Source organism: Ixodes scapularis, unplaced genomic scaffold (assembly GCF_016920785.2).
Source record: "Ixodes scapularis isolate PalLabHiFi unplaced genomic scaffold, ASM1692078v2 PGA_scaffold4__175_contigs__length_147842914, whole genome shotgun sequence".
Taxonomy (NCBI): domain Eukaryota; kingdom Metazoa; phylum Arthropoda; class Arachnida; order Ixodida; family Ixodidae; genus Ixodes; species Ixodes scapularis.
In genome coordinates this window covers 120,237,053-120,263,564 of record NW_024609879.1, presented here as the reverse complement: position 1 = coordinate 120,263,564, position 26,512 = coordinate 120,237,053, and the positions used below count along the sequence as shown (strand labels likewise).

Here is a 26,512-nt window from a genome sequence, read left to right as displayed (position 1 = left end):
CAATATCTAATAACAACATCTGAAATATCCCTACGCTCGTATTGTGCGTCAACGGGTTGGTGTGTAGGTGGAGAGTGATATCCACAGTTGGGCTTCTATATAAGAACATCTCAACCACAAACAGAAAAAAACAACTATTTTATTATTTTTACAAGCGCACATCTGGACAAATACGCATTCACGGCAATTTGCTACCTCAGACAATTATACGTACACCATGACGCTTCCTGATTGTGGTCATTGCTCGAATTCGGAAGCACATCTGGAGAATGCCAGGTGATGTTTACTGGAAACCGCTATGGTCTTTCGGAATTCACTTATATAAAAACGGCTCACGCGACGTTTATAACTACTGAGTATTTCCGCATTTAATTCATGGACTGAAAATGACGGTATTGGCCAGAACGCTGACACTTGCATTATGTGTCTTTTGTTTTGCAGCTGAACCGAGGACTCGAAGCGGCAGCAGAAGAGGAGGTTCAGGTAAGTACTTTTATACTTTCGAGGATGAAAATAACCACGCTTATTTATACAGAATTTAAGCGCGATAACAAAAACACACACGTCTTTATCGCCAACATTCCTTCCTAAAGTTTCATTCAGTGTGGTCCTATTTATATCAAATCACAAAAGTAGCAGTATTTGAGCAGAAAAAAAAAAAAAAAAACGACCACCTCAACACGACGGTCGACCTGTCGCTGAAGTACCTAATTGCTCGTAACAAAACGTCGACCGCTGTTTTCAGGCTCTTTTTGTAATTTTTGAGTGGAATATTTAACTATACAGCTTAAAACATTCAAAATTCACTTCAGCTGAATTCTTTGTGCTTATAAAAAAAAAAAAAGCTTGTTAGAATGTTACGTATACAGAAACTAATGGTAGTGGTAAATTTTTTTTTTGTTATTGTGCCTTAACCAGTATTTCTGTTTGACTAAAAAATAGTGCTGCGCCATGAAGCACAAACAGAATCACATAGCATACGTGGTTAAAAAAGCGCAGAAAAACCAAGCCACAAAGAGGACACATACGACAGACATACGGTTGTCTTTTGCACGTGTCCTCTTTTTTGTCCTGCTTTTTTCAGCCTTTTTTCTTATCATGAATCACAACCAACTAGCTCAGCTTTCAACCCTGCCCCATAGTATATTCGCACCAGAACTCCTCTCGGTGATGTTGCGCAGCGGGTACGTGATACTCGAACTGCTGCCGCTTTAATAATGGACCCCCATGCAATATAAGCTGAAACACCCGATCTAAAGTTTCCCAGCGTATGCGGACTCCACCACGCAATATTACGTTCTAATTAGTTAAAAGGTTTAAAGTATGGGACCTTCGCTTTCCATCAAATTTCTAATTTGAACCACAACTTTCCCAAAAACTGGCCGGTACGCCAAAAATGCGTGAAGGACTGTTTCAGCTAATATTCTTCACAATAGTCATCGCAGTTTACAAGGGGGAGGGGGGGGGGGGAGAGGATTATAAAAAGAAGAAGTCAAGTTTGTGCTGTTGTCAAGGCGCCATGTTATTTCTAATTTTAGTTACAGAATACTACAATCCACTTGTGTAGCCCAAGAAAGAGTGGATTGAATGTTTACACCGTACACAAATACCATGCAGCGAGGGTACAATGCTACGTAACAGCGAAAAGGAGCGGGGTAAACTATTCAAGTCTGTATATAGGACACTAACATAAAGTCAGAGGACCATTATAAAATACCAGATACTATACATTGCAAGAACGAAAGGGAGGAGCAAGTGTCAATATAATTGAGATACAGAAGAAATGTGACACATCAAAAAGACGTTCAATTGTTTTGAGTACTTTTTCTGGTGTAAATTAATGAGGAAGCATCTTGTTTCATTCTGTTATCTGTTCTGGGGAAAAAAGAGTGTTTAAAAATATTTATGCGAGCGAATAAAGGAGTTATTTTGGGGGAATGGTAATGTCTACCGTGTTTAGTGAACGATGGCAACTAGTGCCACTCTTGTCAACGCTCCAGAGTATTTTTTTAATATCTTAAAAAAAGAACAAAAAAAAGCATTGATTTAGAAGCTACAATGTCAATCCATTTTTCTCAATAGAGTGACGAAATAGAATTATATGAAAAGACTATACCCAACAAGCAATTTCTTATCACAGCGGCATAAAAATGTAAAAACTTCAGCCGCCAAAGTGTCCGGTGCCTCTGTGCCCATATAGAATTACAGCTAAAAAATTAAATGGGTTCCTAATCATGGGCGTTTTTTGACTGCTTCGAAACCCGTCGGCCTTTCGCATAAGTAAATATCAATGTGGGTAAACAAATCATGATGCAAGTAGTTTAAATATAATAAGCCAGGCCCTGAGGTTTTTTAGGTTGTTAGTGACTACAGAATAAGAGATCCGACAGTCAGAAACGCGATTGGCTATGTTTCAGCGGCATAATATTAGAGTAATATGCCTGCAATTGCTGATTCATCGCTCCTTCCAGAGCAAAATTACAAGCTTATGAAAGACCCCTCAAGCTCCTCCGACGGTGAAGCACTAGCACAAGCAGTGGTATGCGGATTTATAGCGTTATCAGAGCTCTACTGGGTGCTTTATAATCAAACAATAATCATCATCATCATCATCATCATCATCATCATCATCGTCGTCGTCGTCGTCGTCGTCGTCGTTGTCGTCGTCATGATGATCAATATCATCTTTATATAAATGCCCAAATATCTCCACAATAGTATTTAAATTGGTGTACTTCAACCAAAAAAAAAACAGCAAGTGCATACATGGTCACATTTAAGACATGCTAATACCCGTATATTACAAAACGTAATATATCAATTAGTGAACATAGAATTAGTCAGCAGGCGGCAGAAATAAAATGCCGATGCAGATATGTCAAAGTCTAGTGTGGGGACATTGGTATAAAGTAACTGGATCCGAGAAACGGGTGAAATGTTGCATGATGAACCCCAATAAAAATTATTGAATGTCGAGTGGAGCAAAAGATTGACACAAAAATTGACCTTACAGAGGAGATATGAGCCGAGTATATAGCACTGTTTTCAACCTTATGTAGTAAAACCAAGTCATGATCCTCCCGCAGCAGCAGCGCGAAGTCAGGGATCCTGGGTTCGAGACGCACCCCGGCCCGAATCGATCTGGACGAGCGTCGTACCGGCGTGCGGTCTTGTATCACTACTGCTTGAGCACGTTAAAGAGCCCAGGCTAACAGTCGTACTGCCCTGGCAAGATTGCTCATCTACAGTGTAAACCAGTGTCGCCCCATCCTGGCAGACCGTCATTACGCTGTATAAATCAGTGAACGCCCAATTTGACTTTTTTTTAAGATACATTTTTGTTCTACCATATTGCGTAGTAATTGTAAGTACGCCCTTCTAAATACCTGTCACAAACTATAGAAAATATTTTTCACGTGTTTATTAATCATGGCTGGTGTTTTTATGCGAATTTCATATCAGGGACGCAATTTCAAGTCACGCACAAACTAAAGGGGTTGGAAGAGGAATGAAGCTATAACGGTTCCTAACATTTAAATATAAGCGTGAAACAATACCCAATATTCGCGTCACTCTACCCCTGTAAGAAAGATACGTGCTTTTTAATTGTTAAGGTACTATTTATACAAACGCCAATATCGTTCACAACAGACAGTCGATCGCTCCTCCAGCATTCCATGAAGTTTATATGCGTTGTAAACAATAGCATTCCGTGGGCAAAACGAAATCACTTTGTGTTTCATAGGGTTCAGCAGCAACTAAATCCGTTGATACCACAGAAGCCTACATGACAGATCCGATTATAATATGCTTTAGTCTTCTTGGACCAATTTGTTTTAAATGACTTAATATCAAAGGTCAATAGGAGCAACTCAAGACTTTCAAGAAACGACTCAATGTAGTTTGTAAAAATCACAAATAAAAGAGCGTCAAGAACCTATCCTTAAAGAGCACCAGACGTTCAAGTAGAGCTGTGAAAACAACTCCCTGCGACTCAAACACTGTTGGTACAAAATGACAATTAGCTCTTAAATCAATGACGTAACTTCGGACACACACCAGATCTGGTACAAAAGTAATTTGTAACCGTCTTTGCCAAACCCGTTGGTCATAAAAAGCAATATTGCATAGTTTCCCCCATTTGTGACAAATAGAGCGCCATAATAAAAAAAGTACACAGATTAGTCTCTACAGGCCGATGTCCACTCCAGATGCCTATTACTCAGCATGCCGAAAAATAGGAAAAAAAATATATGTAGCTTTTTGAAACTGGCTACATTCCTGTATGTGAGATCGAGAAAAGGCACGCATGTTGTTATTTAAAATAAACTCTTGTTTGAAATCGGTTGGGATGAAACAGAGATTAGAATAATAGTTTTAAGGAAATTTCCCAATGTGAAATGATCTAAGCGAGAATAAATATACCTTCACCTAGAATGAAAATTCAACTGGCGCCGTCAGGGGACTTGTTGCCATTTAAAAAATCCACCTTCTCTGATATTTGACCTGAGACCTCTCCAGGACTACTGGAGCACCCTAGGAACTGAAGTAATCAGGAACAAGCCGTCAGTAGATTTAACGTGTGTTAAGAATTGCCACCAGTATTGATCCTAAGTACCGTAAAGGGGAGATTAGGCGTTACTAATTTCATATAATGATTTAGGGTAAATCCCCAAGGTGGACAGGATTGGCTCATGACGAAACAGACTTTCATTTTAAATGGAGCGCCTGAGACAACCAGCCCTTTAAGCGCAGGTTACCCCAGGCGGTTTTTTTCAGTGGCCACCGGTCGCCTAGAGGGCTCCCTCCAGTGGAGCTGCATTTTTAATAACATACCTCAAGAAGCCTGGTCAAGGCATTATATGAGGGAGGCAAAAAATTTGACGAGGCAAACTACAACATGCAATGACGCACTCATTACACACAAAAAATTGTATTCATCTAAAACAATGTAAAAACAATAGCAATCTTGATATGGACCATACAAAGCAATTCACATGAACACATGCCTCATTAACCCTAAAGCATACATGGGTAAATTATTCCGAGTATGCAATCTAATTACAATTACAATTACTTTGGTTCAAATGTATTTTAGCTTCAATTGCAATTACCACTGCGTAAAAAGTGATTAATTACAATTACAAATTACTTTTAAAAAGTATTGCAATTACTTTAAAATTTTTTATTTATGAGAGCGACCAGACTTGAACCGTATAAGCTTAAACTACTTTAAACGAATTGTATAGAGTGCAACGTATTTATTTGTTCATTCCTTTACCCAATGTTTAAGGAGGCTTAAGCATCGCTACATGAATGCCAGGTATTGAACTATCCTTCTATGAATACTGTTAAATTCACGATAGAACTTGGCAGTTTGGGGCAATGAAATACTACGTTCTTATATTTTTAATAAATAATAATACATTAGTTCATATGCTGGAAAACGCTGAAATAACTATATAAAATAATTGATTTGACAAACTCTTTTTCAGTCAGGCAAATAAAGATGCGACAATTAGTCATATATGAATATTTTACAAGTGTTTATACAGAAGTAAAATCCACACGCGCTAATACGACCGCATTCGCATACAAACATCATGGTACTATAGATTATTTACATTTAGTTGAAATTATAATGACTCAGAAATATACAAGAACCAAATCGGGGTCCCCCAATGAATATTGGTGACAATATTCACGGGCGCGAGGTCGGTCACCAAAGAGCTTATGCAAATAATATCCGAAGTAAAACCAACATGAATTAAACTTGAAAAAAAAAAAAAATAGAAAGATACAAATATTCGAGAGTACTGGAAGAGGGACATAGAAAACTGGCCAAGAGGATAGAAAAATAACTTCATAGACAATTAAAATTCCCAACCTCAGCTGAAAGCTGAAGTTAAATGTTTTCTCTTTCAATATTTGGCATGTTTACGCTATTGTTTTCTGCACGCACCGCCGACGGCGCCGCACGGCGCCGTTATGGTAAACTCCAAGAGGATTGTCTCCCAGCCCGCAGTGTAAGCAACAAACTATAAACAATGCGACGCTGTTTATGTTGTGCGTGAGTGCGAGTGCGTGTCTGTGTGCGGGTGTTTCACAGAGAGCTACGCCGCTTGTGCGGGCGCTGACGCTTTCAGTGATGTTGCGTCGGCGCCGCGAAGTTTTGCAGAAATAATTTTAATTGTGCCTGAATTTCCCAATTACTGACGCTGGAGAGTAATTAAATTTCACTTACGATTTTTTTAGCCAAAAGTAATTAATTACAATTACAAATTACCAAGAAAAGTAATTAAACTACAGTAATTCAATTTATGTAACTGAATTACTACCCAAGTATGCCGTAAAGTAATAATTCACATGATGTTTTTAATTTTGGTTTGTCTGTAATTTCCACAAGATTATGGGGCAAAGAGTTCTACTCGAAAATGGCAGGGAGTTGAGAAACTGGCTCATACGACATTCTTCTAGGCAAAATTTCATGGGGATGGTCGTGTCCAGAAAACTTGCGATAATGGGGAAACAATACCCGCTCCTTGATGGGAATATTAAAATAATAAATGTTTTGAAAAAACACCAGACGGGAAACATTACGGCTGGCGTCCTTTGAAGGGATATTCGTGCTATGTTACATGACCTTAACACTTGTAGGTGGTGAATAGTCTTTAAAAATAAAACAAGCACTCTCGTTTTGAATTCTTTCAATTTTATTAAGAGAATAATCTTGATAAGGAGCGCATATGGTACCCGCATACTCAAGCTGATACCTGACAAGTGAGTTAACAGCTAGAAGACGAGTTTTGGTGGATACTAAAACACATTTCGTCTTACGAACCACAATGACCGACTAGCCTTATTTACAGTCTAATCAACGCGTTTATGCTAGCTTAGTTTATCAGAAGGAGAAAAAACTCCCAGATACCGTATTTTCTGGACTATAATCCGCCCTCGGTGTATAGTTCGCAGGAGGAAATTTGGGGTCAAAAATAAAAGATCTTGCTTAGATAGCCCGCACCCGGTGCATAACCCGCACCCGGTGCATAGTCCGCACCTGGTGCGTAGTCGACACGAAAATCTTCTCATAGACGGCACACGTTTACAAATGTCTGCTTTTTAGCTCACAATAAAGCCTATAATGTGCATAAATCATCATTGACATACACTTCCCGAAGGAAAAATCCATCAATGTAGCCCTGTTTGGCAGTCAATGTTTTCTAGTGGACCGCTGACTGTGCCTGACTGTACGTCAATCATGTCTGATTGGCCAACAAATTACTCTGACCGACAGTCAAACTCCAGTCAGACTCCATTTGTCAGCTTTCTGACGGTTTCCTGGTGGCAGTCGGCCGCCGCGAAATGCCATCAGCATGTCTTGGTGGCGATTCTGATTGTACATCGATTGTCTCTGACTGTACGTCAAAAAGCTTTGACGTGCAGACAGACGTACGGTGAAAGGACGTAAAGTTCGTTCGGATACCACTATTTCGTCAAATCTATGAATACGAAAAATTTTCTATGCGAAAGAAAACGATTTCGGGACGTGAGCCCATTAAACCGCTGATGTTAGAGATATGGCACGCAGCCGACCGACAACCTTGATCAGAAGACCTCCGATAGCCGAACACGCCACTTCGCTTCGCCCATAGAGGCTTCGCCGAGCTTTCATGACCGATCGCTCTCGACTCGTTTTGTTTGCCCGCTTGCTTCAACCTGTCGATCCTGCCCGGGCTCTACAATGTCTTATGTTTTAATAGAATTTCTACTCGACAAGACCCAGCCTGTTGTGAGTTCCGACGATGTAAGGGACTTTAGCGGTATAGTTGAAGACGACAAGCTGTACCAGGTCTACTGGGCCGGAGACGCGCGAACAAAAGGATCGTTCTACGACGCGAAAGTACTCTACATGGCAGGTGAGTAGAACTGAAGTACGGCGAGTGATGTACGAGTGCTTTGCATAACATGCTGAAGGCTTAACTGCATTTGCAGCCGAAGCATCTCGTATAAAAAGAATGGTAAATCGGCCTTCCAAAATGATGGCATAGCATAGGGGTTGAGGTGTCCGAATTGTACGCAAGTTGTCGTGGGTTCGATCCGCGGTGGTCCTGCTTTTTTTTCTTTTTTTTTTCTTGAACATTTTGTTTTATCGAGGCATTTGGCAATATTTATGAAAGCGTATAGCTTTACTCTTATATAAATGCTACCCTTCTTGATGAAATTCCCTTGGCAGTGGCAGTCAGACGTCATCTGATGGACCATCAGATGACGTCTGATGGTCCATCACGTTCCGCCAAGGCTGCTGACTGGCAGTCAGTGTCCCAAATTACGTATCCTGATGGAATTTTCAATAGGGTTTCGTCCACAAAATTCGTCACGTCTCGTCGTAATAAACGATCTTGAAGAACATAATTACTGTATCGTCCGCACGCGTAGATCGTCCGCACAGCCAGAAATTTCAACTTTTAAACATGTATAGTCCGCGGACTATAGCCCGGAAAATACGGTAATTATATTTTTTTAACTTTTTCGAGGGGGCACCATTGATTGTGAAATTGCACACCTTGTGGTTTTAGTCGTTGATACAGTCACAAATGCCACTTACTACAATATGAAAGGATAGAGTTTATGTCGTTTTGCAAAACAAGCGTGCCATTTATAGTTAATTTTTGCTGTACAAGACGCAGTCATCTTCGAAGACTCAAATCGAGGAAGATATGCCGACGGGAAGATCATCTACATAAATAAGAAAGAGTAGTGAGCCTAGCACTCAGCCCTAGGGTACGCCGGACTATTAGAGAAAAACTCTCTAATCCAATGTACAATCGAGGGGTTTATGTTCAGCAATTAAAGCTTGTGTAATTAGCGTCCATAGGGCATGCAGTCGAAAACCTTTGAAAAGTAAAAAATACAATGTCGGTCTGGTAAAACGATTGAATATTGTTGTAAAGATCTGAGAGTAGCTCAAAAAGTTGGGCTTCACACTATTTACCTTTCCTGAAACGTATGTCCTTCAAAAAGAATCTCGTTATGCAAAAGGAAATTAATAATGTGGCTATAAACATAATGTTCTAGACGTTTGTATGGGACACTCGTGAGCGATACCGGTCGGTAGTTATCTAAACATTAAGTGGCACCAGACTTTGAACGGGAGTCACCTTCACATGTGTACACTCCCTTGGCAAACTTCCTTGATCAAGAGATTGCTGGCATAATGAAGCTATTATGTGGCTGCAGGAAGGTTCGCTGATTTTTTAACAGTTTAGTGGTAGTACCTTCTGTATCTGGCGAGGATCGATATGGTAGCCCTTCGAACAATTTACTTATGCCACGTGAACATACCATTATTTCTTCAAAGAAATCGTGATTGAGGGTCAATGCACAAGGGGGAAGGAGGAACGGTTCATTCGTGGAAACCTCACTGAAAATTTATTAACATTGTTTACAGTTTCAAGGACCGTATATTATTTTCCTTCAGCATATGTAAAGCCATACTTAGAATACTTTGATTTTGGTGTGATTATGCAATCCCGAAACGTTTTGCGGTCTTACTTCAAGTGGCCGTTGAATCATATTTATAAAAGGTCACTTCAGTTGTTGTTGTTGTTGTTTTTTGTTTCAAAAACGCATATATCTGAATGGCAACTATACAAATTCAAGTATACGTCGTCGTTCCTTTTGAAAGCTTTGTTATAAAAGCTTTTTTTTTTTTGTTATGTAAATACTTCATATTTTTCGAAAACCTCGAACGTTGTGGGTTGTTCCGTATTTTGATCCTTGGTACAAAGTTGCTGTGCATAGCAATTAGTTTATCTTTAAAGCCTGCAATTATCCTTGACAGACACTAAGTGGCAAGATATATTGTAATCACCAGAACAAAAATACTTTTGGCTGCGCTAATTTCGACAGCCTTACCCTTTGAATAGTCGTAGATTATCTAACACTGGTTATGGGGGTGCCGAATAATAATATCAGCTTCGATTAAAGCCATGTTATAATCAACAAATTCCTCGAAAACATTCACGCGCTTAATTTGAATAGAGTGAACTCAAGTAGGTTCAAGAACAACTTGTATTAAGCAGTGTGTGGAAAACATTCAAGAAGTTTGAACACTCAGAAGGATTTATAATCAAGTAGTAGTTCACAATAGTCCGAGTCAGTGCCTGGGTAATTAAAATACCCCGAAAAATACAAGACATCCGGGACAACGAGAACATTATCAAGGCAAATACAACTATCACCAATGAAATCACATGCAGCTTGGGGCGGTCTGTACCCTACACCAATCAGGGCTTAAAAATAAAAAGTTTATACAACTACATACCATCTCAATTTTGGTGTTTAAATTGGCAGGCCCAGCGTGAAAGCACTTATTTAGAGTGAGTAGCACGCCTTTGCCTCTGCTATGCATTCGATCTTTCCAATCAATTTGATAATCTTCATTAAGCATAAGCTCACTGTTATAAATTTCACTGGCATGCCATGTTTCCTATCCAAGTATGGTGTGCGGGTTGCAAATATCCAATGAACACAAAAGCTCTTTTTGTATCTAAAAAACTTCTAAAATCGCCAACAAGAAAAGACAGAATTCGAAGTCAGCGTTCCTTTGCGCGACAAGCTGTGTAACTAACTTTATAACTGGTCCTTCCCCTGAATCAGCCGAAATACGCGAGCATTTTTATGAGGTTTTTTTTTCTTCTAAATTTGAGTCTGATTCTGCGTTGAATACATAGCATTTGTTTTCAGTATACAGGTCATCGTAGCGTAACTTGAAGGGAGCACCTTGGGCCTTCCTGTATTCTGACAGCTTTCGCCGAATAAGACAGACGCAAGGAGAATAATCCCGGCTGACTGAGAACGCCGTGCACTTAAACTTCTAAGTATTTTCCTTATTAGTCTCTTTTCCTTTCTGGGAGCTGAACCTCACCATAACAGGCCTACATTTACCTCTTTTGTAAGGCCCCAAACGGTGTACTTCGTGAATGTGTAATACATGAACATTAAATTTAAGGTGTTTTATACATAGGTCGAAATTTACTTCTTCAAAACAGCCAACGTCTCCTTATTGGAATCTGCGAGACAAAAAACACAAGATTGGATTTATGAGACCTGGTCTCTGCATCGTCAAAACGCGATTTCAACTGCGATATTTCGAGAAATGCATGGTGAGATCAGGGTCTGCACGTTTATGGCCCCCAGAGTGTTCATCTTTTAGTCAAGCTAGGTCACTTACTAACGTGGTCACTCACTTTACCAGATCGTTGATAGATAGGTTCATGCGGTTCTATTGCTGGGTAAGGAGTGCTATTTTTTGTAGCATTTCTTTTTGGCCGCTTACTAGCTTCTGAACTGTATCTTCAACATTGTTGATCGAAACCGTGAGCTCTGAGTTACTTGAACCCAGATTAGTTTCAATATCACAACTCCGAAGTAGCAAGAATCGGTCGCCAAACTGTTGGATGACAGCTCCATGGTGTGGTAATACAACAAGAAGCACACCGTTACAACTGAAGCTGCGTTCATCTTTTCGAGCACCAACCTGGGGTACGAAGAAGCTGTGTAGAGTAACTTTGTGACAGTAGTGCCCCTTTCTCTACTGTCAATATTTTGTTCGGAAACTGCATTTGCACGCCTCGTTGTCATTTATGCCTTTGACTATGGCGATGGAATGTTGCACAATAAGTTCCTTAAGGTCGCTTGAGCAAAGGTGGTTGTAGACCCCGGGGCAGTGCTGCAATTCGGCTAAACCGCAGGAAAATGAAGAACCTTGATGTTGATGTTGTTGCTGTCTTGTAATCTGTACATTGGCTCCAGCTTGGCCCGCGGGAACAAAAGTTCCATTGCATAGAAGAAGCTGTAGAGTGATTTTACAGGCGAAGCGCTCTTATGCCCACGGTCAATATGTCGGCCAGCAGAAGCTCCTGGTCGGCACGTTGGTGCCGACGACGTTAATGCTGTTGATGGAAGTTTGAAAGCGTCACACTGCATGGCTACGTTAGTGAAGATTCCTGCAGCTGTCGGGCCTGCGTTATTTGTGGGCTCGAACATGGGGGATATGCAACCTTTAAGGGCTGCAGGCGGCACTGAATTCTCTACGAAGCAGAACGACAAGGTATGCGAGCTCGATGCTATAAGGCTGCATAAACAAGGACATAATCAAGTGGTCGGCCGAGCCTTGCAAGGTAGCTCGAAATATTTTGAGAGGAGCAGCAAATCGGACGAACTGTTCCAGGCAGATTGTCTTTCTTGCATGGGGATGTCAAGTTATTAGACAGTTTTAGTGGACCGTACGCTATAGCTTTGCGTACGCGAGGAGGTTGCGGGTCGTGAGTGCGCATGCGCAGAACGCAATAGAAGGGCTGGCGTATTGCGTACGCACGCAACGCTGGCGATTTTGCGTTGCTGGCTAGCGGGCCTTGCGGAACGCTCTCGAGAGATCTCGGACCCAACGAGAGCACCAGTTTCAAGATGGCGATTGCCTCGACTGGCGCAGCAAGGGCGACGTGGTGTTTTTGAAGTTCTGTGTTACGTGAAATTGCGTGGTGTTCAGCTCGGCGATTCTTTCTGGGACCTACCGCGGTCGAATCAGATCGCCCTGCAGCTGAAGGCGTGCACAGTGGAAATGTTCGCCGCTCGCAGTGTGCGTCGACGCTGCGATCTGCTCAACGCTAAGCCTATTCCCACAGTTCATCGCTGACGGACGAACGACTCCAAAACAAATCGCCGAAGTTCTCGCTATGCACTGGACATCAGGGTCATGAATTTCATTTCGCGATAGCATTGATAAAAGGTGCCGTTTCCACGGGACGACTGACGGAGGCTCCGTTATCGAATTTGGCTACGCACTCGTACTCATAGCCTCTGTACCCCGCAGAAAAGCGCGCTTGACGAGGCCGCTGTGGCTTGGTTTAATCTGAAATAAAATTATTAGACACCTTTCTCTTTTTCAATATTTCTTTCCAGGAGCGTGGTTGCGCTATAAGCACGCGGAATTGTACGGCTTAGCATACTTAACCGAGGTCAATGCGCGGTGTTCACTCGAAAACGTGACGCACAACTAAATTCGGTCCGAGCAGGCCATTTTTAGCGTGCGCTATATTATTGCGTATTGCGTACGTAAGATCCAGGAACGCTATACTAAAACTGTTTATTGTGGCGTAAAATGAAATTAGCAACGGTGCGAACCGGATAATAGTGTAAAACGCGCTTTGAAGTATTGTTTTAGGGCTAAAAGAAATATTATAATCTTTATGCAAAACACCTGACTTGAGAATCTTCAAAACATATTAAGGTGCATTCTACAGAAAATAAAAATAAAACTCTAATGATTCTGTAAGAAATACTCAACTATTAATAGGCGTGTTTTTTTTCTAGTTGGTGCCATAAATTCTGCTTAGAGAAAATCTAGGTCAGTGACATCGAGTGATTGAATGTAAAGATTAATTTATTTGAGACGCAATATATGTAAAAAGAAGTTATCGTATTTGCGTCACTTGTACGCTAGAAAACTAATACTATTTGTGCGTCACATAATTGTCCTATAACACGTTATGGAGGTAAGCAAGGAAAACATAATATATATTTTATTTAAATGGCGTAATGCATCATTTCAAAACAAACTTATAGGTGCAAAGACCATTACGATTGCTTACCTATTGGACGGGAACGATTTTGGAAACGAAGATGCAAGACCGGACTCAAAAGTTGGAAAGTGGCTGGAGGAAGTCCAAGAAAAGGTATAATAATAAACTGCTACATAAAAATAAAAATTAATAATTTTCGACGAAGTGCAAAAACCTCTTTAAGCGGAGATGTCTGTGCATGAGTTAGTTTCAACACTTTCTGTTCGATTCAATTACCGGACTTACATGGTTAACTCATAAAGGATTTCAAAATGTTTGTCTTGCTTTCAAATATTTTTGTTATTTTATGTTCCTTGTCAGAATATAGGACAATGTTAAAATGGTACACGAAAAGCTCGCAAGTTGAGATCTCATGTCCGTTTGCAGACCGTAAAACGCAAAAGGTCGCGCAATATGCATCTCTAATATTGCTCTATAATACTCGATGTACAAGCACTATATAACAAATTTATTAAAACGTATGACATTCAATGCTTCAATATTTCTAGACTACATTGCCAACTTGAGTGAACAGTTTACACCCGAGGCAAACAGATTCGATGCAGCCGCACAGCTCCAAGCTTATTATTACATTAAACCTATTTCTCGGACCAATCTATTAGCCTAATACATTTGCCTTTCCTGCAGTGCCAAACGTCTACGCCATTCATCTGAATATATATATGGCATCAGAAATTAAAAATTATTTCCAGCTTTTGTTGTCACGAACTAATATATAGATATAAAAAGTTATTCTATTTTTATCAGTTTTATTGTTGTACAAAAACAAAATTGAGGCATCGTTTCAATAGACAATATTTTATGCTATAAAAACTTCACTTTTCTTATACTTGTTTATATTTAAACATATTGCTCAAGATTTACGCTACATAAAGAATTGATGGCGGAGAGAAAGCAACCATAAAGCATGGGATAAATAAAACGATTTGGGTTGACCGCTAAGCTGAAAAACCCAAAATAATTGAGTTTTTCATATTTCGATCAATCCGTTTAGGAGAACCTCTTATTTTCGTATAAGCAGACAGCACCCCCAGAATTTTGTGGTGCAGTTACCCAGCTTAAGATCGCGCCAATGCATTGGAAGTGGGCAACAAGAATGCCGCTTGAGCGGTTTGTTTACACTCAATTCTTTGCGAGCGCCTCGTGCGGCCAACGTGGCATTGAGAGCACCGTTAGCTTCACGTCCCACTGTGAAGTATGTTCAAGGTCTCTATCAGCAACGGCGTTGACACGCCCGTTAGGTCGCTCTGATATTAACAGTTCAAAAGCGTCTGCTATGGCGGAGTTATACCGGCTCGCTTGATTGGTGTGCAACCAAGAAGCAAACATGACCAACATAACGCTGCGATTATGTGATTCAAAATTTTATTCTACACACAACGTAGCCGATCCCGCAAGCCGATAGGAAAAACAAGAAGCTCTAAAGGAGCTACGTCATGCCCTTCGTTGAATGTTCGTTCCTGTGCTATCAACGGCTGAAGGAATCGAGTAAAGACGTAGGCTATGACCTTACAACTTTAGTCTGTGTTCGTGTTTTTATGTCTAATTGCCTTTAGGTGCGCTCAAACGTTTGCTGAGACATCCGCAGAATAGGGGGAGAGCACAGTAAAGGCCTAATCATCATCACAATTAGGCATAAATGCACGGAGAGCCACCGTTGCTCTAGTGCATCGCTAGCCACGCTAGGCGCTCGAGTCGATCTGAGGGTTTACCCCGTAGAAATTTTCAGTATTTCCTGCAGAGCCAGAGCTCCGAAACTGACCCTCGAAGCGCGTCTAATGTCATTGGCACGAGGCACGAAAAGCTATAAAAAGTATATTTCAATGGTTCAAGTTGTAGGAAACTTGGGGATCCAAAAGCGATGGTCCAAGTTGCCCCTCTGCCATATCGTCAGTGGTCATTTGCAGCGCGAGGTGGCAAAGAGACACTGGCCACGCGAGTGGCGCTCCGCCGCTGATAGTGCCGTCGCAGCGTAGGCACGGGGGCTGTTGAGATCGCAGTGCGGTTGACAACGGTGATTAAATAACTCCGTGTTGCTGATCCCGTGTGTTGTCTCATTCTCCGAGACGGGTAGCAGCAAGGGAAATCATACAAAGTGTTTGATGGCCTAAGAATATAAGGTCATTGTCTTTGCCGAGGTGTACACGTAACAGTAAGAAATACTCTCAAGTCCTTGCAAGGTAAAACGATATCACAATAAGCTTGTAGGAGCCGGGGTTTCACAAATCGAATCCTATTTAGAAAGTGTCAGCTGCAATCACAAATCTTATGTTTATTTAATATATTCATAGTTTACTAAAATATCGCGCACTTTGATTTTGACGCGGCACTTCGTTTTAGTTTGTTAATGATGTGTCCCGAGAGGTTGTCACAGGCGGAAACACAAGAAAAAGCATGAAAACATTGCGTGTTAAATTTTTATATATATATATTTAATAATTATGTAGAAAAAGTAGTTAAAGCAAAGCCACAGAAAGGAATCTTTTTATGCCTCAAGGATCTTCAATAATGATATCAAACTATCTTGTCTCAACGTCTAAGCTGATGGTCAATCTCCATTAACGCCATTAACAGAATAGTGATGCGGTATCCCAGCGCACCGATCTTCCTTCTGGGTGACTTCAATTTTCCCGCTATATCATGGTCAGATGACGTTCATTGTATGAATGTACACACTACAGAGTGTAATTCGTTCATTAACTTGTGCCTCGATTTTAACCTGTCGCAATTAGTTCTTCATCCCACCAGAGTGTCTCCGACGACAGCAAGTGTTTTAGATCTAATATTGGCTACTCACCCTGAACATGCAAGTGACATAACTTATCTTCCAGGGATCAGTGATCACTCTATGTTACATTTTCATTTCAAAACGTCGGTATCTAGGCCGACTGACCAACGAAAGAAAATACGCGATTACAGTAGAGCGAATTTTGATCAGATCAACAATGATCTTGCGGTTTTCTTTGACCAGTATTTGACAGACTTTTCGGGGCGCTCGGTTGACGAAAACTGGAATTTGTATAAAGATAAGGTAATCTCCCTTATCGACAAATACGTGCCGCTCCGAAATATACTTGAAAATAATCAGTTCACGAAAGCCCTGAAGAGACTGTCAAATAAAAAAAAGCGCTTGTACCGTGCGGCCAAGTTTTCCCAGTGTGAGCGTCGCTGGGCCGCATATCACAATTCTGTAGAAGTGTACAAAAAAGCGATTAAAGGCGCTAAATCTCACTTTTTCACACATAGTCTTCCAGACATGTGGGTAAATAACCCCATTAAATTTTGGAATACTGTTAACAAAAAGGACCGTTTTTCAATTTCTCTTACAACTTCTAGTGGTGACAGCGTGCCCAGTGACGAATGTGCTAATGTCTTAAATAGTATATTTATGGAATCTTTCTCCGATATTCGCAACATAACTTACCCTTTGATGAGCTGTTCCTGTTATCTGCCAATGGATTCTATCTTTGTTGATCCTGCTGGTATTGCAAAAATTATAGATGAACTGAAGTTATCATCCTCATCAGGAGTGGACGGAATTAATTCCAAGTTTTTAAAAAACACTAAACTATACTCATCTCTTATTCTCTCAAAATTGTTTGAACAGTCGCTGCAAGATGGTATTTTACCTTGTGATTGGCGAGTGGGGAAGGTGGTTCCAATTCCGAAAGGTGGCGATAAGTGTTCCCCTAGCAATTATCGTCACATTTCATTAACCAGCATACCATGTAAACTTCTGGAACACGTTATCTTTTCCCAACTCGTACATTTCCTAGAGTCGAATAATTTTTTCATCGAAGCACAGCACGGATTTCGTAAATCATTATCTTGTGATATTCAGCTCCTATCCTTCACTTATGACATTCATTCTATTCTTGACCGAGGCTCCCAGGTGGACTGCATTTTCTTAGATTTCGCCAAGGCATTCGATAAGGTGTGTCACGAGCTATTACTGTTAAAACTTTCAAAACTTAACATTGACCCTAACGTTCTCGCATGGATTCGGTCTTTTCTAAATAACTGTTCACAATTTGTAACAATTAACAACGAAAATTCTCCTCCTGTGTCTGTGAATTCTGGAGTTCCTCAAGGGTCGGTTTTAGGCCCACTACTATTTTTAATCTATATTAACGATCTTCCCATTAATGTGTCTTCATCCGTTTGTCTCTTTGCCGATGACTGTGTAATTTACCGTGAAATCTGTCACGATTCTGACCTGTCTACACTTCAGTCTGATATTAACTATGTCTCTCGTTGGTGTGAATTATGGCTAATGAAACTAAACACTAGTAAATGTAAACAGACGAGAGTGTCCCGCAAGCCTAACAACAGTCCCTGTTACCACCTAGATAACAACCTTTTGGAGCAAGTGGCAACGTACATGTACCTTGGTGTTCACTTAACAAATAACCTTTCATGGAAACCCCACATTCAGTATGTTACTACCCGTGCTAACTGCATGTTGGGCTACTTAAAACGCAACTTTTCATTGGCACCTATTTCACTAAAATTGATCCTCTACAAAACATTAATCAGGCCTAAATTAGAATATGCAGCCTCCATCTAAGATCCCGGTCATGATACTCTAATCACTGCATTGGAATCCATTCAGAATAGGTCAGCCCGTTTCATTCTTTCCAACTACCATCGTACTGCTAGTGTCACATCAATGAAAAATAGTTTATGTTTACCACTTCTCTCCTTGCGACGTAAAATTTCACGCCTATGTCTATTTCATAAAATGTATTTTCATAACCCTCTCCTACGCAATTGGATGATTACTCCCCCCTTTTACATTTCATCCCGTCTTGGCCATCAGCATAAAGTTGGAGTTCCAAGTTCGTTTACCACAACATTTCAATCTTCTTTTTTAACCCGCACAGCCGAGGAATGGAACCACCTCCCCGGTTTGATTGCTACTATAACTGATACTAACTTGTTTACAAATTCCATCACTAGTTATTTTCGTTATTTTAGCAGTGACCGACCTATTATTATTATTTCTTTGTTTGTTGTATATTTAATATTGTTGACTTGTTACTATATTACTATCTTTGTTTCATGTATGTGCTCTCCCCCTCTGTAATGCCTTCGGGCCCTAAAGGTACTTTCAATAAATAAATAAATAAATCTCAAGCACTGCGCGACATATTCTAAAGCGATTTTCTGTGTCCCGCGCCCTCCGCCTCAGTTCCTCTAGGGCGGTGTTCCCTGAAGGCTCTAAGGGTATGACAGTGTTGTTGGCGTCTACTTTTTCACTTAAAACATATACTGTTTATGTTATTTACAGGAGCTCGAGCCACAGGTACTTGAAGCAAAGTCCAGAAAATACTCAGGGCTGACTAGATATCCAGACACCAGAACGCGACTTGCGTATCGTATACCTTAGTTAAATACCTCATAAGCTGTTTAAAAGTGCACAGTTCAATTATTAGTTTAATAAATGCGCAAATATTTAGCAATATATTAATTTAAAATTGACTTTTACACAAAAGTGCTCCAAAGTAGTTTCTACCTTCGCGCCAAACTCGATGACAAAAGTAAATAAACTTGAAGAAAAGTAATTTGTTTAAGTCGGGGCACACTAACCAGTATATAAAACATATTTTGTATAGCACAGCTCAACAAAAAATACAGCCAGTCCAGTTTACACAATTTTTTTTCATTCATTCATTTGTCCTATTTCATACCTCCTTGTAGGCTGAAATGAAACTGCGGCAAGACCCCGGAGTGGAAATTAAGTTTAACACGACGGACCGGAATATCGTGAGTTCATTGGCTTGACACGAAGTCACTCTTTTATCTTTAACGCTTATTATATTATCTTTTTTTTCTAAATTCAATTAACCTAATAAAGTTTTTCTCACAGACAAGTCCGGAACTTACGGAAAATCTACTCAGCTGGACCAGTAAAGCTAGTTGCGGTAGTGAGAGTCTAATGAACGCTGGTGTGGTCCTGGCTGAAATAAAAGACGAATCGACGACTTTATCGGCCCGGCCACATATTATATGTGTCCTTACAAAGTAAGTGCCATCTTTATAAACTGTCCCTTAGAGGTGAATAAAACAATACCACGTGGATGAAAAACTTAAGACCTTAGATAAATTTAAACTGAAAATTTTTCACAAAGGTTGAAAGTACCTGTGTACTAAGGTTACAGGAATTTATGCTTTTTTGTGTTCAAGGGTTATTTCTGGGAATATTTCCTGGATGAATAATTGTCAGGCCTTGCCTTCATTCTCTTCAATATTGTAAACTGAGGGAACAAATTTGTGATTATCATCAGGTGCCAATTGCAAACAAGCGGTGATTAGACATATAACAAAACGAAAATTGAAAGTACGGCAAAATATTAGAATATAGTTAAGAAACCGAGGAAAATGCTACGTATTAAAAAATTACAGGCAAAGGGTCATCAAGACTTGTTATTTGTTTTTCCTTAGGCCTTCTGCTTTATCTTGTACTTCGAAGAAACTAAATAGTCTTGGTCATAGCGTTCATCAAAAAGACTACGAGTTCGTTGCGTACTTAATCTGTTATGGCTATGCAAAGTTGTCTCATGTCCAAAGTGTACAGTTCCCCCATCCCCTCCCCAGCGCCCCCATCCCCCCACCCCCAACTCCTCGCTTGTTATCAGAGCGGAGTTTTCGTTGATGTTGTCACGTGTTTGAATCCCCAGAACCCCTCAACTTTTGTTTTGCCATTTATGTTTTCAGGAGGCATGCTAGGTCTCGCCTCTTTAAATAACTATAAGAATATATAATCAGAATACCTCAAAATCTTTTTAGTGACGGCACCTAAATCTTAGATTAATACATTTATTACTCTACGTAGTTTATTGCCTTGAACATTTTCAAAGTGTCACAATTGCAACTCTAATTGCAACGACACCAGGGAAACTCTGAGAGGAAGAGTTGCCTGTATTGCCAAGGTAACAAGGATGTACGATTGCCGATGGCGATGGGGAGGAAGTGATAGCGGGTCGTACATTGCGCTAACATCAGCACGGTGTCAGGTTTGCCCGTAAGAAGGTACTTACAAATATCGCTGTAAAAAAAAAAAAAACTGGCACAACAGCAAAATTGTTCGCTTTACAAAATGTAGCACAAAACTATATTCACCGCTACGCTGACAAGACAGCGGGAGCTAAGTACTCTTTGCATCATTAATTTACTTGCTTTTCATAGCCTGTCCTAACTACTTGCGGGAGAATCTGTACGTTTAACGTGGTAACTCGATGGACGATCTACGGTTCACTTGACCCGCGAGCATATAACTCCCAACGCCTTGTCGGTGTAGCAGTAAACGGACCATAGCGAAGTCTGGATTTGGACTTACCAATTTTCGCGAAGGCTTTCACCGAGCTACTATCGGGCCTTTATTAAATTCAAAAGGCTGAGCGCGTGTCTTTTTACATATATTAAACAAACTGGGGGCTCCCCTGTCCCCCGCGCTATCCAGGGGTTCCTGGGATGCATACGCCACTTGAAGAGCCCCCGCATTAGCCAGGAACACTGCAGGGGGTGCGATATTTATCCAAAGCGATGTCAGTTGCATTTTACGCTTTATCGGGCCCGATACTACTGATGCCTACTTTTTAAGACGGATAAGAACAAGGGAAAGTTGTGTACTAGAATTTTTCAGTGTGTATTCCAGGATAGACTGATATCGCATAAATGGAAACACTAAAAGCACCAGAAAGCGGAATATAAAAAAGACAAGGAGTTTTCTTGCTCCCAATAAACTTCCAGTTTCAGTCATCGATTAGTCTGTTCAAGTGTCTTACACATTCCTTGCCTTCCGCAACTTTGGTAGTTTCCACATATGTTAGAACAAAAGATCTGTCCTTGTAAGGGTAAAGAGGGTCTTGACGTAGCTGATGGTGTGCTCCAACCGCCCTTTTAATCTGTGATTAATCTATGACTTAATAATAAGACCAGCCACCTCAACTCGGCGGCAGCGTGCAAGTGTTTATATCAAGGTATATATAAGAAAAGCAAAATGTCTTTTTTAGCGATTAAAATCATGATTTAAATTGTGATTTAAATCACACCTATTTTACTATGATGATTTATATCAAAATCTTTTCAGCAAAAGAAAATCTACAAATGTTTTTTTTTCACTTGTACTATTTGAGGTGCACGTTGGTGCTTTTTAAACAATTAGAAAGTGGAGACACATAAAGAAAGGTACATGACAATCTTTGTCCCGTCCATACCTTTCCTTATGTGTCTCCACTTTCTAAATGTGAGTTTTTTTGTTTTTTATTTCCCACTTTTTTATTTTTAGGGTGCGAATATGATGTGTTATGTATTAAATGAAGAAAACGTTAGCAACAAAGATTTTATGGCAGGCTGAATACGAACAAAAAGTGACGCTCTTCGATCTGATCAAATCAGAGCGAGCTTTTTTTTTCTCCCTTGAATTTCTGAGGTCAGATGCCTAATGTTTTATTACAAACAAATCAGGATGCCCAAAGAAATGAAACACAAAATGTAGGGTCCCATAGCTAGCAGATGAGACTAGGGAAAAGCGAACAAGCTGATATCCAGCTTATTTTGTATCACAGGATTATATTAACTAATTTTGTAAATGAAAATATATATAAAAGTTTAATTAGAAATCATTTTTGTTCCCCGTTGTGCTCAGTGATCAGACCAATTAATGGATCCTTCTTCCATGTCTAAAAATACATGTAGTGATAAATATTAACTTCTTAGCTGCAGTGACTTATATAATATTAATACAATTTAAATCAAATAAATACATTTTTGATCATGTTTTTTTGTAATTTTGGCTTGTTTTAGTCGTGCATCTCGCGGTATGAGCCGACGTCCTGCACCGATCCCAGACCGCCGGTCAAACAATAGCAGTCAATTAAATTGTCGCTCGTATTTTGTAAAAACAGCACGAGTAACTACGAGGAAGAGTGAAAAGTAGACACGAAATGAAGCGCTTGGCATTTTGTCGTTCTTTTCGTTCTTTTGTTTTACGATGATTTCTCGATGAACAGGTACCAACATTTTCCTTCACTCGAGCATGCGCATATTTTTATGAATTCTTCCTCTGCGATTTTCATTTTGTTAATGATCATTTTCAGCCTCTGCACAACAGTAATGCGTGAAGAGACGCAAACAAGGCGACTCCTGACGAAATAATTGTTGGCGTAGTATAGAACCGATAGCGCTTGAGGCATCCCGGAAGTAATGAAACCGAGTTTGCCAACTGCACTAACTATCTCGGTTTAGGCTGCTGTCTTGGCATCTTAAAAGTATTGGTATAGGTAGGTTTTTGCCCGGTTGGAGAGCCCCAGTACGATGGTACATTCGTGTTTTAGAAAAAGGCATCTAGTGCTTCATGCCCAAGCGCGCTTCTCGCGCGTCATTGTGACCGTGTTTTTGTCGTTCGCGTTACGTTATTATGGAAATCGGGTTAAAAACAAAATATATTAAAATAAGTACTTAATACCACGTCGAATACAATCCACACATTAAAACTCAAGGCAGTATAATATCTAGTTTCAAATATTTTTAACATTCTTAACACAATGTTAGCGATTTAAGCGCATATGTCTTTCACCAATGCACAGATCTAAATGTTTGTTGTTTGAATATACATAACAAGCCTAGAATAAAATGCTCTTTGAAAAATGTAAAAAAATACTGAACCAATAATATATTTGATAGATTTGTTTTTATTTAGGTCCTTTTGTTAAAGGACATTTCCCAAGGGCGAGAAGAAATACAACATTTTGAGATGTTTCAGAAAAGAACTGCACATAATGTATAAGAAACAAAATCAAAATGCTTAATCAGGAGAAACACGACATTTAAAGAACATTTTGCAAGTGAGACCAACAACTCCACATTGGAGCAAAGGACACACAAAACCCCAAAGCATAAGCAGAAGCAGTTCCATATTTTGAGATTTTATAAATGAGAACAACTGCACATGAAGTATAACCCACTTCGAAAGGAGATGCATAATCAGAAAAACTACAACGTTTTGAAGAAAATATCGCAGTTAGGTACAAAAACTGCATATTATAGTATAAAAACTACAAAAAAGCGTAATCATGTATTTCCTAAATGGTTGGCAACGACAGCACGAAAACGTTCAGGATTGGTCTCGGTGACAATTCCTGTAAGAAGCGCATTCCATCAGACTACTGTTCCGGAGAGAAAGGAATACAAATATGATGAAGAGTGACAGGTGTAGCGGTTAATTTTGCAACAGGGATTTACAGGAGGGGTAACCAATGATGTCCGGGTTAGGAGACCTAGGCGGAGGTGAGGTGAGTAATCAAATCGATGAAGAATGCACATGGAAGAAAGTTTGCGTCATAAGGTCAATTCTGCAAGGTCGGCTTTTTTGTTTTAAATGTTGTGATGTTAGAATAACGAGAATAATAAAAAAATAAAGAAAACGAGCCACACCGTTTCGGAAAGCTTCAAGTTATTTATTAAGATAATCTTGATAAGAATCCTAGATGCTTTATGCGTACTCAAATTTTGGTCGAAATAATGAAAGATTTTTTTAATTTAGGAGAAGCAAGACGAAGGTTATAGTGTAGCTAGCCAAGAGAGCGATTGCATCATGACAACAGTTCCAAATATAATATTTTCATGATAGATGCATGTCGGTATGAAGACCAAAGTATTTATAGAGTAGGATCGATTCAACCTGGTTCGATTAAATAAAGTAGGAATGTGTTTAAAGAGTTTTTTGTTTAACGAATGAAATGGGTTTGCATTTAGTGGGGTTAAGTTTCATCATCCATTCCGAACACCACTCAGATAAGTTACTGCAATGTCATCTTGCAGCGTGATGGTGTGAGTGTTAGTATGAACTTCTTTATATATTAACCAGTCATCAGCAAATATACGATTGTGGAATGATGATAAATCGTTTATAATATAGTAATAATAGTAATCATTATTTTCTCAGGAGAGCCGCAGCACCATAGAAAGGCAACAGCCCGTACCATGGAGGTCCGTGGTGTCGCGTCTAGTGATGGCAATCATGTGATGATGTAAATATAAGATGCAAGTTTGGTAATAGGAGTTTTTACCAAATTCAACTTCCTATTTTTTTTTTTTTTTTTGTTTCGCATTCATAATACGCCTGCCAGTCTAATAGGCTGTCTCTGTGTCTCGCACGCCTGACGAAACATTTTTTCTTACTGCGAAGGCGTTTCAGGCCGACGGTAAACCAGGGAAAAGTATTAGATATTTCGATAAAAATGAAAGGAGTGTACAGTCGGCATCAAGATCAGCTGGCTCGTCGTAACGCCGGCCAGAGAGGCAAAACAATCGCGTGTGGCGCCACGGTCGCGGTAAGCCACTGAGAGCGAGGCTGGAACGGATTGCCGCGATTTAATGCATGGAGGAGTTTGTTAGAAATTATAAGTCGCACATCTAGTGTTAACTCGACGCATCTCGTTGCGTGGCCGGCTCTTGGTTTTGATCCATCATCACGCCATTCAGATGTTTTTTTTTTTTTCTTTTCTTGTCTACAATTGGTTGTCATTGGCGAAGTGCGCGGCTTATATCCCGTGTATTAAATCGCAGCGGTCCGTTCCAGCCTCGCTCTCAACGGCTCATCGCGGTAGGGGCTCCTTATACGAGGTGCTTGGAAATTTAGCTATCGTTCCGTCGAGTCAGCTCGTTTTGATGCCGACTGTACTCATCTGTAAGGGAAATAATCATGGAAACAAACGTCACTAATTAATAAAATATGTATATTTTAAGTTGTTATACCAGCCAGGGAGAGGGTGACAATAAAGGTCAATCAACAAGTAAAAAAGAAAGGAAACTCTCCCCCGATTCCTCCTTTTACCATTCAAGAAAAGCGACCCTCCTTCCTGCGGAGGGTACATCAGAAACGAGAAAGGGAACAAATGATCCCGGAACAAATGGTCCCGGAACAATTGGCGCCGGAACAAATGGTCCCGGAACTAATGGTCCCAAATACAAACTCGGAAAAAATGGTCCTAGAAAAATATTGCCCATGTGGCTTCTGCGTTTTCGGATAACTTCCATAAAATCCAATAATACTCGCTGAATTTCGAGGCTGCCGGTTGCACGAACTCGACCGGTTTTCATATTTTTCTGGGAAGCTCAGATATGTATTGTGCTGTTGAAACCTAACGCACCTATAAATGCATCGAGCCCTGCTCCTTATGTGCGCTACCACCACGGGTCACGACGAGATGGGAGTAATTCGATCTTCATGGCTGAAACAGTATGCCCAGGGGGAGGTACTCATTTGATCGAATAACGTTTTAGCGAACGCCCACGTTTCAACGAATGACCCTTTAGCAAATAGTCGGCCGCCGCAAAACGGTGTTTACGGGTGAGTCAAGAGGGTTCACATTTTTGTAATGAGCCGCCGCAGACTGTCGCTGCGAAGCGTCGTAAGCGCAGGGCGAAGGGATGGGTTACCACGCGCCCCCGTTGTTCGCTAAAGCGTCGCGATTCGCTCAAATGGTGCTGTTCGCTAAAATTTACTTCGCTCTCGTGATATAGACTAGGGGTACTCATTTTTCGTTTCAAAAGAGCCTACTGATATAATCAATATTGTAAAACCCCTTATGTGAAAATAGTGATAACTCCTATAATATCGTATAAGGTCACCAAATTAACAGTTAGGAGATAACTGTTTGACAGTATTCAATTCGAAAATATTTTGACGATTTTGAATAAAGTTAAGTTCAATACCCGACCACTTTCTTCGAAGTAACCGGCCTCAAAATATAGACCGGATCCTTCACTCCACCAGGAAATCACTTATCGCATAACAGACGAAGTATACTGCATGCTTTATCATAGTTTTAAGACCATCTTCTTACGGGACCGATTTTTCCTAC

The 26,512-nt window shown here is 40.2% G+C and overlaps 1 protein-coding gene across 1 annotated transcript in view; it reads left to right on the top strand.

Annotated features, from left to right (window-relative positions):
- The first annotated feature begins 386 nt into the window (after positions 1–386).
- The window catches only part of LOC121837853, a 38,616-nt gene continuing 12,490 nt past the window's right edge, over positions 387–26,512 (top strand). The window contains exons 1-4 of the mRNA XM_042293689.1: positions 387–483; positions 13,627–13,736; positions 19,344–19,409; positions 19,513–19,667. Of these exons, the coding sequence (XP_042149623.1) occupies positions 387–483; positions 13,627–13,736; positions 19,344–19,409; positions 19,513–19,667 (428 nt within the window). The remainder of the gene's footprint in view (positions 484–13,626; positions 13,737–19,343; positions 19,410–19,512; positions 19,668–26,512) is intronic.